The sequence below is a fragment of the Natator depressus genome, chromosome 1 (assembly GCF_965152275.1).
Source record: "Natator depressus isolate rNatDep1 chromosome 1, rNatDep2.hap1, whole genome shotgun sequence".
Lineage (NCBI taxonomy): Eukaryota > Metazoa > Chordata > Testudines > Cheloniidae > Natator > Natator depressus.
This window is the reverse complement of record NC_134234.1, coordinates 240,204,977-240,219,506: the sequence shown is the minus strand read 5'-3', so window position 1 is coordinate 240,219,506 and position 14,530 is coordinate 240,204,977. Positions and strand designations below refer to the sequence as shown.

The 14,530-nt window shown below is 48.0% G+C and overlaps 1 protein-coding gene across 3 annotated transcripts in view; it reads right to left on the bottom strand.

The window, feature by feature from the left end:
• Positions 1 to 14,530, bottom strand: part of LOC141977609 (sodium- and chloride-dependent GABA transporter 2) — a 59,891-nt gene that overhangs the window by 34,905 nt on the left and 10,456 nt on the right. For 2 of the 3 annotated variants that reach the window (XM_074939149.1, XM_074939141.1), the window contains 4 exons: positions 11,328 to 11,462; positions 6,167 to 6,307; positions 4,961 to 5,045; positions 1,847 to 1,979 (listed from right to left, as the gene is read on the bottom strand). In XM_074939149.1, coding sequence (XP_074795250.1) covers positions 1,847 to 1,979; positions 4,961 to 5,045; positions 6,167 to 6,307; positions 11,328 to 11,462 — 494 coding nt within the window. The remainder of the gene's footprint in view (positions 1 to 1,846; positions 1,980 to 4,960; positions 5,046 to 6,166; positions 6,308 to 11,327; positions 11,463 to 14,530) is intronic. The other variant, XM_074939150.1, reaches the window with a different exon arrangement.

Sequence of the window (14,530 nt, the reverse complement as noted above, 5' to 3'; positions counted from 1 at the left end):
CTCTTTGTGAAGCTAAATAGACTAAGTTCTTCGAGTCTATGACTATAAGGCATGTTTTCTAATCCTCTAATTAGTTTTGTGGCTCTTCTCTGTATCCTCTCCAATTTATTAACATCTTTACTGAATTGTGGACACCAGAGCTGGATACAGTATTAGAGCAATGGTTGCACCAGTGCCAAATACAGAGGTAAAATAACCTTTCTGCCCCTACTCATGATTCCCCTGTTACACATCCAAGGACTGCATTAGCCCTTTTGGCCACAGCATCGCACTAGTAGCGCACGTTCAGCTGATTATCCACAACAACCTCAAAATCTTTTTCAGAGTCTCTGCTTCCCAGGATAGAGTTCCCAGCCCGGAAATATGGCCTCCAGTCCATGTTCCATTGTATACATTTAAATTTAGATGTATTAAATCACATTGTTTGCTTGTGCCTAGTTTACCAAGCAATCCAGATGACTCTGTATCTGTGACGCGTCCTCTTCATTTACCATGCCCCCAATTTGTGTGTCACCTGCAAACTTTATCAGTCATGATTTTATGTTTTCTTCCAGTTCATTGAGATATACCTTAAATAGCACATGGCTAAGAACTGACTCCTGCAGAACTCCACTAGAAACACACCCACTCAACGATGATTCCCTATTTACAATTACATTTTGAGGCTCATCAGCTAGCCAGCTTTTAACCCACTGAATGCGTGCCATGTTAATTTTAGATAAACAAGATGGGTGAGGTAATATTTTTTATTGGACCAACCTCTGTTGTTGAGAGACAAGCTTTAGTGCCAGACCGAGTGCGGAGGAGGAGGACGACGACTCTGTATGGCTTGAAAGCTTGTCTCTCTCACTAGCAGAAGTTGGTCCAATAAAAGATATTACCTCACTCGCCTTGTCTTTCTAATATCCTGGGACTGACATGGCTACAACTACACTGCATGTTAATTTTATATCCTTCTAGATTTTTTTAAATCAAAATGTCATGCAAAAAGTCAAACACCTTGGACATTCTTGGATTAGAGATATCTCAGATGGGCAAATAACTCACAAATAATTCAGTCAGGAAGTGGGTGAGCAAGCAGGAATGGAAAGGAGTAGGCTGGGGCTGTGTTACCCCAGGAGTAAATTCACTGGCAGCCCCTCAGTTCTATAACTCATGCTAGGATACAGATATCTTTGGGACTAAGGGCAGGAGATAGAAAATTCCTTTGGCCCTGGGGCAGAGAGGGCCCTTTGACCCTTCAGGGTTTCATTAGCTATCACGTGAAAGATTTGGAGGCTAGTCTGAACCCCAGCTGCCAACTGGAGAAGGAATGTTCTCCCTATTCTTTCTGTATAAGTGGGGGGCAGGTGGCTGGCACATCACACACGCCCCCAAATAAAAAAGATCCTTTAAGGATGTGGGAGAAGCACCAGCCCATGCCAGGTAGCCTCTCCTGAAGACCCCGATGGAGAGAAGTGGCAGCTCCTTGAGGACCTGGCCTGAAGGAGTGGGAATGCAGGGGGAGAGCACTGGGCCTCCCCTGCAGACATGTATGGTAAGAATGGGTCCCAGGGTTTTCTGGGGTGATGAGGTAGTTGGGGGTGGTAAGTGAGTCCTCTTTGGAGGAGGGGTCCAAAGACAGGTGTTCTTCTTGGAGATTCAAATTCGTAGAAACCCATCAGCTCCCATCCCCTACAGAGTCCAGTTCAAAAACCTCTTTGGCAGCTGAACCCTGTTGGCCTTGCCCAGCTCTAGAGGGAGTTGCCAGTTCTCATTGGGTCTGGGACAGCTGGGTTTCAGCTCAGGAGCTGCAGCACCTTGGACTGCAATGAAGGCGGAGGCCGGACCTGAGCCAGGCACTCACCTTGCCTGTGGACTTGACCCCTTTCCAGATGCAGAAGTAGCAGATGACCCAGGCGAGCAGGAGGCAGAGAGACAGCTCCCAGCGCAGGCTCCCCAAGTGCTCTATGCCAGTGGAAATCTTCAACACTCTCCTTCTGGGAAGGCAAACAGACACTGAGTCTTGCTAAGTTCAGCTGTTAGATCCTCAATGACCAGCCAGTCCTTGAGGGCCCCTGATGGTGCCTTGCCGTTTCGGGAGAACAAGCCCTAACCCTGAACTGTGCACCTCAGAAAAGCACAAAGGACATTCCTCAACTGTTTCCCTCTCCAAAATGAAAGGTCTGGTGGGCAGGATCCCAGCCTAGGGGGCAGGAGACCTGGGCTCCATTCCCAGCTGTGTCACTGATCTGTTTGGGCAGGACACTTCACCTCCATTCCCTCTCCCTCCCTTTGTCTTGTCTATTTAGACTGCAGGGTCTTTGGGTCAGGAACTCTCTTACTACATGAGTGTACAGCACCTAACACAACATGGCCTCTGATCACAGCTACTGCATACTGCATGACAAATAATAAGATTTCCCTACCTCTCAGAAGTGCTTTAAACCAGCTGGTGTTCTGACATAGATCACAAGGGATTTTACATGTGGACCACACTCAGCTAATTCCTTCCAACCCCGTTAGGTGGGATGACAAAGGGTTGGGATCACACAGTATAAAGGTATTCCCCTTTAGGAGCCAAATCTGCAAGGCAGCACATGCCACACCCAGGACTGTAGAAGACAGCGTGACAAAGCAAGAGAATAATGCAGATCACTGAGGACACTAACTACACAGCAGCTTCCGTTGCTGCAGCCTCAGCTACTCTTTCCCAGCTGCTGGAGAATGGAAGTTGCAGGTCCCCACACCCAGAGATCAGAAGATGAACCCCTCATCTGTTCTGCACTCCCCACCCACAAAGGTTGGGCCAAGGAACACCCTAGAGCCCCAGCAATTAGAGGCAGGTGATGCACATGTGCCCTCTCCTGCTGCATCATCCAACAACTAAAAGATGCACCTCCTGGAACACCAACAATCCAAGATGGGCAATGCACTTGCACCCTTTCCTGCTCCACAGCCCCATCAGCCAGGGACCAAGAAAATACCTGCTCTCCCCATCAACAGTCCCGCACAAAGGCAGGATCTCACAGAGCCCAAGGGAAATCCCCCTTCCCTTTCTGGCATTTCCCCATCTCGCTTATTTTCCTAGTGCCAGCTAAATGGAGGCCTCCTGTGTGCGTGCAGCAGTGAACGGCACAAGGACGTACAGCATGAAGGGACCCTGGCAGGGTACGAGAGCGTAACGGTAACAGAGCAGGGGACTACAGACCAAGGGGGCACCAAGTGCAGCTCAAGGGAGCCCCAGAAGGGCACACAATACAGTGCAGATTTGCATCTTTCAAGCAAACGTCTACCCTCTTCCCCTGGCCGTACCCTCCATTTCCCGGCGAGTGAGAGCAGAGCCTGCTTCTCCCCTATATCAGAGGCTGAGACCAAGGAGCTGGAACAATGGAAATTTCCACTCCCATGTGCTGTTGTCCCAATACTACAGAACCGTTCAAAACACTGATTTTAATCTCAGTCTCTCAGCTGCCAGCCATGGGCAGAGCAGGCCAAGAAATGCCAGGCCTGCAGCTCACGCTGTACATGTGATAGTCCGAGAGAAGCCATAGGAGAGAGAAGAGGGGAGATAAACAAGGAGAGTTAGTGAAAGGCAGCACGAGAGAGGAGAGAAGCAAACTCTGTTTGCTTATTAACAACACATCGACACAGCACCTTCCATCCCAGGAGGAACCCCCCGCGTTCCAGTGCGGATCACAGGTTGCTGCTCAACAGTGCACAGCAGCTCTGCACAACAGTTTGGGACAGGCAGGGAGGAAAACTGCAGACGTTTACATCTGCAAGGGGGATTTAGGGTTGCCAAAGGGAGTTTACTCTGACTGAAATGATGCGAAGACACCGTGCCTAGCAATTCCTCTCCTCCCACCAGGGGCTGTGGAATCTTCAGTGATCACAAGCCCTTGTTTTTACATCTTATCCAAACGTCCCCATCCTCCAGCCCAACGCGCTGGGCTGAGTACTGACGCTAAGGGAGAGTCCCACCTGCTGAGTCACCAGCACTGAGTCCTGCAGCACTAATGTTTCCTGAGGGGGCCCCCCCAAATTCACACACTGAGAAGGCCCAACCTTGCAAGACATGAGAGGTGTGGCTGCTACCCTATGGAGGTCCACTGATCTCACCCCATTCCCACCTGTACTGCCAGTGTTTTCCACATTATACTAGCCCGGGATAAAATTACAAAGATAACCCATAGAGTAACCCCGAGGCCAGTTTAGCTTCTCTCTAGAGCAGAAACAAGGGCCAAGTTCATCCCTGGTGCAACTCCACTGATCTCCTACTTTAACTCCACTGTGTCAGTGGAGTTTATACCCAGGATGAACTTGGCCTGATGTGTCAAGAAGAGATTTAGACTGAAAATCTGCAACCACATCGGGCTACGCTCGTATAAAGAATGACAGTGAGCAGGTTGAAGAGAAAGAGAATATGGGAGAAAAGAGCTGGAAGAGAAGAGTAGGTGTGTTGTAACCGGAAGGAGAGAGAGAGAGAGAGAGAGAAGAGAACAGAAACAGGTAGAGGATGTGAGATGAGAACGATCAACAGAGAACGAATCGGACCAGGGGCAGGAGAAAGAGCAGTGAAGATGAGGTCTGTTCACAGAGAGCCAGTTCTAATCTCATTTACCCCTGTGCAACCCCTCACTGAAGTCAGTGAGACTGCATAGGTGTGGGGCCAACATTTGGGTCACAGTGTAGGAAAGACAGGGAGAACATAAATAACACAGGATGCCAGAGTATCCTCTCAGGTACACCTGTGTGAATCCAGAGGCACTCCACTGACCTCAGTGAAGTTACTCTAAATTAACAGAATGGTAATCAAGAGCAGAATTTGGCCCATGTTGTTCTCCTGGGTGCTGTCCTGTTTGAGGTGTTCCTAGTTTATACACCTCAGGGTTTTCAGAAGCGCCTGGTGGGGCTGAGAGTCATCGCTGGGGAATTGTAACTCCCAGAGGAGTCAGAGAAACACAATCCATTCACTTACTCCCAGAACTCGATGACAGGGGAGGTGGCGTTTTCGGTCGTCACGTTTAGAGAGGCGTTTGCCTTCTGGAATTCCACGCAGTTCTCTGCAGGACAGGACCAGGGAGAGAGAACATAAACAGATACAACTGGAATAGCCAAGCCCCTGGGAAATGCTCAGGGGCAAAAGTAACTTAAAGGACTTACTGGTATGCAGGGCAGCTGGGCTCCTGGACAAGGTGGGGGGGGGCCGCTCTGGGCCCCCGGAAGGGGCAGGGGCCAGACTCCCCCAGCCAGCCCTTCAGCACTGCACAGCCCGTACCGCCCAGGGCTCTGGCAGCAATTTAAAGGGCCTGGGACTCCAGCCGCTGCCAGGAGCCCCAGGCCCTTTTAAATCACCAGGTCCCAGGGCAGCTGCCCCTTTTGCCCTACCCCCTCAGCGGCCCTGCGGTACAGCGCTTAAAGCGCTGCCACAGCAGCATTTTAACATTGGCTGTGTACCGGCGGCCACTTTCTTACCGGTATGCCATACCGGCCCACTTTCACCTCTGGAAATGCTGCAGATCCCCTTTCCATCCAGCAGCATAATGTTCAAAGGGAGACAAATATTCTAAAATCCCTATTCTTGCTCAGAACAAGAGGTCCTTCCAGGGCAGTGTTGGGATGAAACCAAGGACTGTATGATCATAAAGGTTAAATGCCCCTTTTCCCTCCAAGGGGAGAGGTGGGCCTCCCAAGCAGGAATGGGCTCCCATTATTGAAGCAGAGCCCAGAAAGGAGAGGGCTGAATATAGACTGAATTTCCCTCCCGTCCCCTCAGCTGCCAGGAAAGGGAAGCCTCCTCCAGAACTGAGATCTGTTGTTGGAGCAGCACGGGGGAGCCTGCATAACGCACCAGCTGGTTCATTGCTCTGATCAAGCATAGTGAAAGACTGAAATCAATGGGAGCTGTGGGTGGCTGGCATTTTAGAACATTTTCTAGAAGAGACCCAGCTTATCAAATGAAATTGAGCCTCTTCTCCTCTACCATCAGGAGGACTGATGTTGTGTCAGGTAGTATGGCAATAAACCAGGCCCCTTCACCACTCACACCGGCCTTGGCCCCTCCTCAGGAGCAAGCTGGATGTTGCTTTCTCAGGTTAGATGGTATTTGCTGGTGGCAGATTTTTCCCTGCAAACTGATGGAGAGTTGGAGGAGGAGACAAGATAGAGGGGAATTCAGTGTTACCTGTGTTCCACTCGTGGTCACAGCTGCCCCAGGGAAGGTCTATGGTGAACGAACTGAAGAGGTAAAACAAGGCCCAAGCCAGGACAATAACGTAATAGAAATTCAGGAGTACGACGATCACCTGGGAAGCATAACCAATTCCTGCAGAGAGAAGGGCCTCAGTGTTCATAAACAAGGAGAGGAACACGAGCTAGAATAGCCTCAGGGCCAGAGCCTGCCACAGCACCCTGCTTCTCCAAGCCCTCCAAACCCGCCTCTGTCTGTACTGCCCACTGCTCCAGTTCTCTCGCCATTTTGCAGTTCCCTTGCTGCAATGTGAACATTGGCCTGGCGACCAATCCATCCATCACCATCTTCCCAGTGATATCCAGACTACCTTCCACGGCCTCACGTTGTCATGGCAGCCAGTGAAGCTCCCTTGGGAGAGGGACTTCCACATAAGAAAAGTGTTTGTGATCTACTGCACCTGTGGGCTGCAACTTTCAGGGCAGTTGCCAACAGGTGTCAGGGTTTCCTCACGACCCCTGCCTTATTCATGCTGCTAAGTGGCTGGAGAATCCTGGCTAGAGTCTGTAGAGACTAATGAGTACAGCAGGGTCAGAATTACACTTTAATAATCACTGGAACCAAACTTTTACCAGCAGAGAAAAGAGAAAAGCCAAAGCTATGGAATAATGTTTAAAACTCCTGGAGGTCAACAACCTCTAAAGCCAAAGCACTGCACACATTGGGGTCCTCTGTAAGCCAGCGTCTCTTATACCAATTCAGACACAGCTGCTGGGATGTCCATGGTTCAAGTAAACCACAGTCTATTATGAGCTACTCCACTCAGGACTCACTTTAGGAAATGATGCAGGAGCGTTTGCTGAGTTGGAGGGAAAGGGAGGGTGTTGTTTGAGGCTTTCTTCCGGCAACTCACGGAAGCTACTAGATCGCATGCCCTGATTCTCATGGGTGACTTTAATTTTCCTGATATCTGCTGGGAGAGCAATACAGCGGTGCATAGACAATCCAGGAAGTTTTTGGAAAGCGTAGGGGACAATTTTCTGGCGCAAGTGCTAGGGGAGCCAACTAGGGGGGGCGCTTTTCTTGACCTGCTGCTCACAAACCGGGTAGAATTAGTGGGGGAAGCAAAAGTGGATGGGAATCTGGGAGGCAGTGACCATGAGTTGGTTGAGTTCAGGATCCTGACGCAGGGAAGAAAGGTAAGCAGCAGGATACGGACCCTGGACTTCAGGAAAGCAGACTTCGACTCCCTCAGGGAACGGATGGGTAGGATCCCCTGGGGGACTATCATGAAGGGGAAGGGAGTCCAGGAGAGCTGGCTGTATTTCAAGGAATCCCTGTTGAGGTTACAGGGACAAACCATCCCGATGAGTCGAAAGAATAGTAAACATGGCAAGCGACCAGCTTGGCTTAATGGTGAAATCCTAGCGGATCTTAAACATAAAAAAGAAGCTTACAAGAAGTGGAAGGTTGGACATATGACCAGGGAAGAGTATAAAAATATTGCTCGGGCATGTAGGAAAGATATAAGGAGGGCCAAATCGCACCTGGAGCTGCAGCTAGCAAGAGATGTCAAGAGTAACAAGAAGGGTTTTTTCAGGTATGTTGGCAACAAGAAGAAAGCCAAGGAAAGTGTGGGCCCCTTACTGAATGAGGGAGGCAACCTAGTGACAGAGGATGTGGAAAAAGCTAATGTACTCAATGCTTTTTTTGCCTCTGTTTTCACTAACAAGGTCAGCTCCCAGACTGCTGCGCTGGGCATCACAGAATGGGGAAGAGATGGCCAGCCCTCTGTGGAGATAGAGGTGGTTAGGGACTATTTAGAAAAGCTGGACGTGCACAAGTCCATGGGGCCGGACGAGTTACATCCGAGAGTGCTGAAGGAATTGGCGGCTGTGATTGCAGAGCCCTTGGCCATTATCTTTGAAAACTCGTGGCGAACGGGGGAAGTCCCGGATGACTGGAAAAAGGCTAATGTAGTGCCAATCTTTAAAAAAGGGAAGAAGGAGGATCCTGGGAACTACAGGCCAGTCAGCCTCACCTCAGTCCCTGGAAAAATCATGGAGCAGGTCCTCAAAGAATCAATCCTGAAGCACTTACATGAGAGGAAAGTGATCAGGAACAGTCAGCATGGATTCACCAAGGGAAGGTCATGCCTGACTAATCTAATCGCCTTTTATGATGAGATTACTGGTTCTGTGGATGAAGGGAAAGCAGTGGATGTATTGTTTCTTGACTTTAGCAAAGCTTTTGACACGGTCTCCCACAGTATTCTTGTCAGCAAGTTAAAGAAGTATGGGCTGGATGAATGCACTATAAGGTGGGTAGAAAGCTGGCTAGATTGTCGGGCTCAACGGGTAGTGATAAATGGCTCCATGTCTAGTTGGCAGCCGGTGTCAAGTGGAGTGCCCCAGGGGTCGGTCCTGGGGCCGGTTTTGTTCAATATCTTCATAAATGATCTGGAGGATGGTGTGGATTGCACTCTCAGCAAATTTGCAGATGATACTAAACTGGGAGGAGTGGTAGATACGCTGGAGGGGAGGGATAGGATACAGAAGGACCTAGACAAATTGGAGGATTGGGCCAAAAGAAATCTGATGAGGTTCAATAAGGATAAGTGCAGGGTCCTGCACTTAGGATGGAAGAATCCAATGCACCGCTACAGACTAGGGACCGAATGGCTAGGCAGCAGTTCTGCGGAAAAGGACCTAGGGGTGACAGTGGACGAGAAGCTGGATATGAGTCAACAGTGTGCCCTTGTTGCCAAGAAGGCCAATGGCATTTTGGGATGTATAAGTAGGGGCATAGCCAGCAGATCGAGGGATGTGATCGTTCCCCTCTATTCGACACTGGTGAGGCCTCATCTGGAGTACTGTGTCCAGTTTTGGGCCCCACACTACAAGAAGGATGTGGATAAATTGGAGAGAGTCCAGCGAAGGGCAACAAAAATGATTAGGGGTCTAGAGCACATGACTTATGAGGAGAGGCTGAGGGAGCTGGGATTGTTTAGTCTGCAGAAGAGAAGAATGAGGGGGGATTTGATAGCTGCTTTCAACTACCTGAAAGGGGGTTCCAAAGAGGATGGCTCTAGACTGTTCTCAATGGTAGCAGATGACAGAACGAGGAGTAATGGTCTCAAGTTGCAATGGGGGAGGTTTAGATTGGATATTAGGAAAAACTTTTTCACTAAGAGGGTGGTGAAACACTGGAATGCGTTACCTAGGGAGGTGGTAGAATCTCCTTCCTTAGAGGTTTTTAAGGTCAGGCTTGACAAAGCCCTGGCTGGGATGATTTAACTGGGAATTGGTCCTGCTTCGAGCAGGGGGTTGGACTAGATGACCTTCTGGGGTCCCTTCCAACCCTGATATTCTATGATTCTATGATTCTATGTTTACAGGTACTCCGAGCAACATGTGCCAGCAGGCATCTCTGTAAGGAGCTCATGATAGGAGAGTGATTCTCAAACTTTTGTACTGGTGACCCCTTTCACATAGCAAGCTTCTGAGTGCGAACCCCCCCCTTATAAATTAAAAACACTTTTTTATATATTTAACATCATTATAAATGCAGGAGGCAAAGCAGCATTTGGGGTGGAGGCTGGCAGCTCATAACCCCCCACGCATGTAATAATCTCCCGACTCCCTGAGGTTTCCTGACCCCCAGTTTGAGAACCCCTGCAGTAGGAGAATGGCTGCAGAGTTGTAGCTGTATAGGGCGCTCCAAGCTATTGCAGTTCCAGCCTCTGTGGTGTTTTCCTGAAATACTGCACCCTGTTAGCAAGGGATGATTCCTCTGGGAAAGGGTTAAGCAGGCTTTGCAGGTAACTCATTACTTCATCTGGAGATAGAGAGTGGGAGGCTTCCTGGGGTGTGAGGATCTGTGAGTGGACTGAGCAGTCCTCAGGGGGGCACTCTAGGAGCAGCCATGCCTGAGGAGATGTGAGCTGCTCTTTGTGTTTTCATATAATGCATTTGTTTGTTAATAAAGCCACGCCCCAGGAAGGGATGGGAGTTTGGACTTTGCACAGCATGTGGATTGTATTTGCACAGCAGGGTGAGCAGCCACCTACTAACAAAGAAACAAATTTACACCACTGGTCCATTTAGCCAAGTGGCCTCATGTACTCTGGCAGTCCTCAGTTAATTCTGTAACTATCTCCCTGGCTTTCCACAGCACCTGGTGTTTTGGACAGAACACCTTGCAGCCCTTTCAGGGAAATTGGAACATGAAGGTTTTTTTTATTGAATTAAATATGGAAGTGAGAAGTGTGTCTCCTGTCATTCAGTTCAATATTACACTGAGTTTTGATTTTTCTCAACCTCACATTTTTAGTTTTCAATGTGCTGGAAGTTTTTATATGAGCAGCAAACTACCAGATCTGTAGACGTTGTTAGGGGAGGAGCTGGAGGGTTTTGGCAGATGGATAGGAGATAGTTGAGACTTCTGGTACCTAGGAAAGCATCAGTAGTGTTTGGATTGAGGGATAAACACCCCATTGGATGATTATGCTAAAATGATGTCATAATTTGGTTTGAGAGTTAACACCACATTAAGATGACTGGGGTAGTTCACACCTCTCAGAACTATTGTTTCTATTGTCTGCAAACTCAGGAAGATGACATGGCATCAGTTTAAATGCAAGTTCATATATTTTAGGTTTTCTTTGCAATAATAAGGGTTACAGCAGTTTTAATTATTTATATAAAAGTTTCCCTCCAGGAGCACAATTCTGCCTGTGGGCAAATTCCATAGCCAGAGCTCACACCTCAGTGCAGGAGGTGAAGAGAGCCAGTGATGTGATTTGACAAGGAGAGCGAACATGACCAGAGTGATGGGAAAGGCAAGAGATTTTTTTCAGCACCATTTTGGATGAACAACAGGGGAGCGAGGGGAGAGTCCAGGAGACTTTTAGGGCAGGCTCTCACCTTCCTCTAAAGCATCATCATATATTGATGGTGTGAGAGGCAGCAGAATACCAGATGAGGTACATGAGGTACTTTCAAAGAATTTCTCAGAGAACAGCATGGGTATAGTGGGAGGGCTTTACCTGGGTCTCTTAAGAGGGATAGATGTCCCAGCTGTAGTTCTGGACGCTTGCACTACTTTTCCCCTCATTCCCCCACCAAAAAAGTGGTGCACTCTGAGGTCTACTCACCTTCAAAGAGAGGGCAGAGCTTCCGCCAGGCAGTGACCCCTCCCTGGCTGGTGTACTGCCCTAGCGCTGTCTCCAGGAGGAACACTGGGATCCCACAGGTGAAGAGGAAGATGAGGTAGGGGATAAAGAAAGCACCTGGCAGATTTAAGCATTGTACATGGGAAAGAAAACATGTTAGACCATTGACCATAGACTGAAAAATTCCCCCAGGACAGAGAATGCTCCAAGAAGGGTCCCTGAGAAAGGAAACACAGATGGCAATATGGGCTGTAGAGAACAGAGGAGGGAAGGGCCAGGATGCAAGGGGCCTGGGAGACACGGTAAAGAAAAAAATCCCTATCAATTTATCAAGGAAATGGTGCTAGCAATAACCCAGTTCAAGCACAATTACTGCTTGCATAGTCTCAACCATAGTGTGAATGAGGCATTAAAACCTGATGTGGTATAAAGACAAACCTGCCAGTTGCCTCAGGAAATTAAAATCTGCATCTGTGGAGAAGAGGCCAGATCACATTACCCAAGTCTTGTTACTGCTTCAGTTGTAAGCTCTCCTGGGCAGGGTCAATGTCTTTACATGTGTATGCACAGGCCTACGTGGCCTATGTTCTCACAAATTTTAGCATGAGTCTCATGATAGTTTCTTAAAGCCTCAACTCCTGGAGTCATATAATTCCATGAGAATCTCAGATTCATCTTTTTATAAATGTTTCTAGCTCCGATGGTGGGGAGAAAAGCTTAAACATGAACCCTAAAGGCTCAAAAACCAGAAGGCAAATACAAAGAAACTCCAGACACACACTTACACTTTTTAAGAAATCTCAGCATTTTTTTGGAAACTGACATGATTTTTGAATGCTTGGAGTTGGTAATACTCAGGATGGCTAATGTACAAATATTGAATAAACTCAGCCTGCTCCCACCATTCCACCCAATTTGGATTTTTGTTCAACTTATTTCCTAGCAGTTTGTAAGAGGCAGAAGCACAACTGAAAGGAAAGCAGTACAGAAAGGTATTTCACTCACATTGGGCACCCAGTCCTGGTGCTACTACTGGAGTTTATGGCAAATTTCCCATTAAGTACAGTGGGAGCGAGAGGCCCCAGGAACATCAGAAAAGTAAGAAATCAATTATTTTGATTTAAAATACACACACGTCTTGTGTCTAAGCTGACCAAAAACCTTTTTGAAAAATATTTCAAAAATTGAAAACATGGGAAATAACAAAACTTGATTCACATTTTCAATTAAAATGTCACTATAAAAATGAAGCCAGTTACAACTGGTGTATGTAATTAGTTTTTATTTGTCAATCGGCTCTAATCTTGTGTGGTTTTATTTTATTTTAAACAGCTTTTCACTTGTTAGTGCAACTTGCAGTGCCAAAATGCTGGGGAGGAGTGTGGGGGATGAGAGTTACTTTTTGCCTAGACACAAAAGTTACACCACTTTAACTACACGGGTATAGTTATATCAGTACATCTGCCTAGTGTGGTCAGAGTTATACCAGTGTAAAGGTGCTTATACCGATATAGCTCATTCCTGTATAGTTTATTCCCCTTTTCACATAGGAATAGTCTACAGAGCCTCTCATTTGTGCTGATACAACTGCGTCCACGCTAGGCTTGTATTTGTATAACCAAATTGGTACAAAAATCACCCCCCCAACCAACACAGTATCCCTGTGTGTAGGCCAGGCCTTAATCATCTCCCCAGAGTTGCTAGGTAACAGCATCGTCCCCACTCACAGTAAGTTGATCCACCAAAAGTTCTGAAGATGCAATACTGCTATCTTGTCTTTTATTGGCTCAGGCGTTCATCACTCAGTGTCCTGCTGGGGGAGTTGTGTGGGTGGAGTTCTGGAACAAGGCTAGAAGCTTTCCTTCTCTCTCCTACCCATGTAGTTGAAGTAAGCTTCTTAACAAAATCTCTTGTTTTTCAAATCTGCTGCTACTCCAGTACCGTTATTGCCACATCACCACCACCACATACCCCACCTGTGAGCAAGCTGGCATCCTGCTGACACAGGAGTGGGAACGGTTTTAAGGAAATTAATTTTTTGGCCAGAAAAGTTTTCTAAAGACATCTTTGGGTGAGCTGCAGCAGCATTACAGTTCCGCAGTGTGTATCCAAGTCGGGCTCTGGAGTGATCCCATGGCGCACACAGAAGGTGCTCCAGTTTACATCGCATCGGCATGGGCTTGAGAATGGATCTTGCTGACATCCATTTTATCTAAAGAAGTAATTTGTGCCGAATGAAATGGGTGAACTTGCTCAAGAAAACTCAAGAGCTGTTTCTCTGCCTGGTTCTCCTACTGTAACGGGCTCTTGCAAGGTTTAACACCGTTTCTGTGCACCAATTGCTGCTGTTATTAAACTCCTTCCTCCATCCCCGGGCCAGGCCAATATTGTAACTGTGAGAAATTGCAAATTATAGTGAACTTCATTCAGCCCTGAATCAGCAAAGCTGCTGCGTCTGCTTTCTACTGGTCCTGGCACTGCCATTACGATTGAAGTCTGGCCAGGCTAGTGCAGAAGTTGACTGGTCCTTCCAATGAGGCACTGGGCTATGACACAGAATGGCTCCCTCTGGCGGCGGCTGCTGCTGCAAAGCGCTGCCTAGGTAAATCTGCTTTATTGACTGAATGGGAGCCCATAGGTGATGCTTTCACCTCCTCTAGCAGAAAGGAGTTCAGCCTTTCAGATGCAGTTGCTTCAGAATTGCTCTCTTGTTTTTTAAAATTCAGTACTGAGCTCAAGCTGGCCTCTCCGGGTTGGGTTGCTGTCTTCCCACACAAACTTTGAAAAATAATCCACATGAATGTAATGTTAGTAAAAAGTGCTGGCTTGACAGGTCTGGAAGCAGATGTCCTCTCGCTCGCAGAACAGGCTCACCCAGGGACAGCAACACCAGCCTCCCCAGGAAGCTTCAGCCCTGAGGCAGAGAGGCCACCTCCAGGAACAAGAGGAGAGACCAGTCTTCATGGCCTATTCACAGTCCTTGACCTCTCCTGAGAGTGTTGTTGGTGCCATGTGGAGGGGGGTGTCTTTCTGAGGTGGACCTCTGTCCGGTAGGAAAAGTACTGCAGCCTCCCTCACTTATTTCACACAGGCTACCAAATGACCTCTCCTATCTAGCAACAATAGTTGTCTTACTTGGGCTTCATCCACTTGTACCCTGAGCTCTGGCCCTCCCTCTTCCTCAG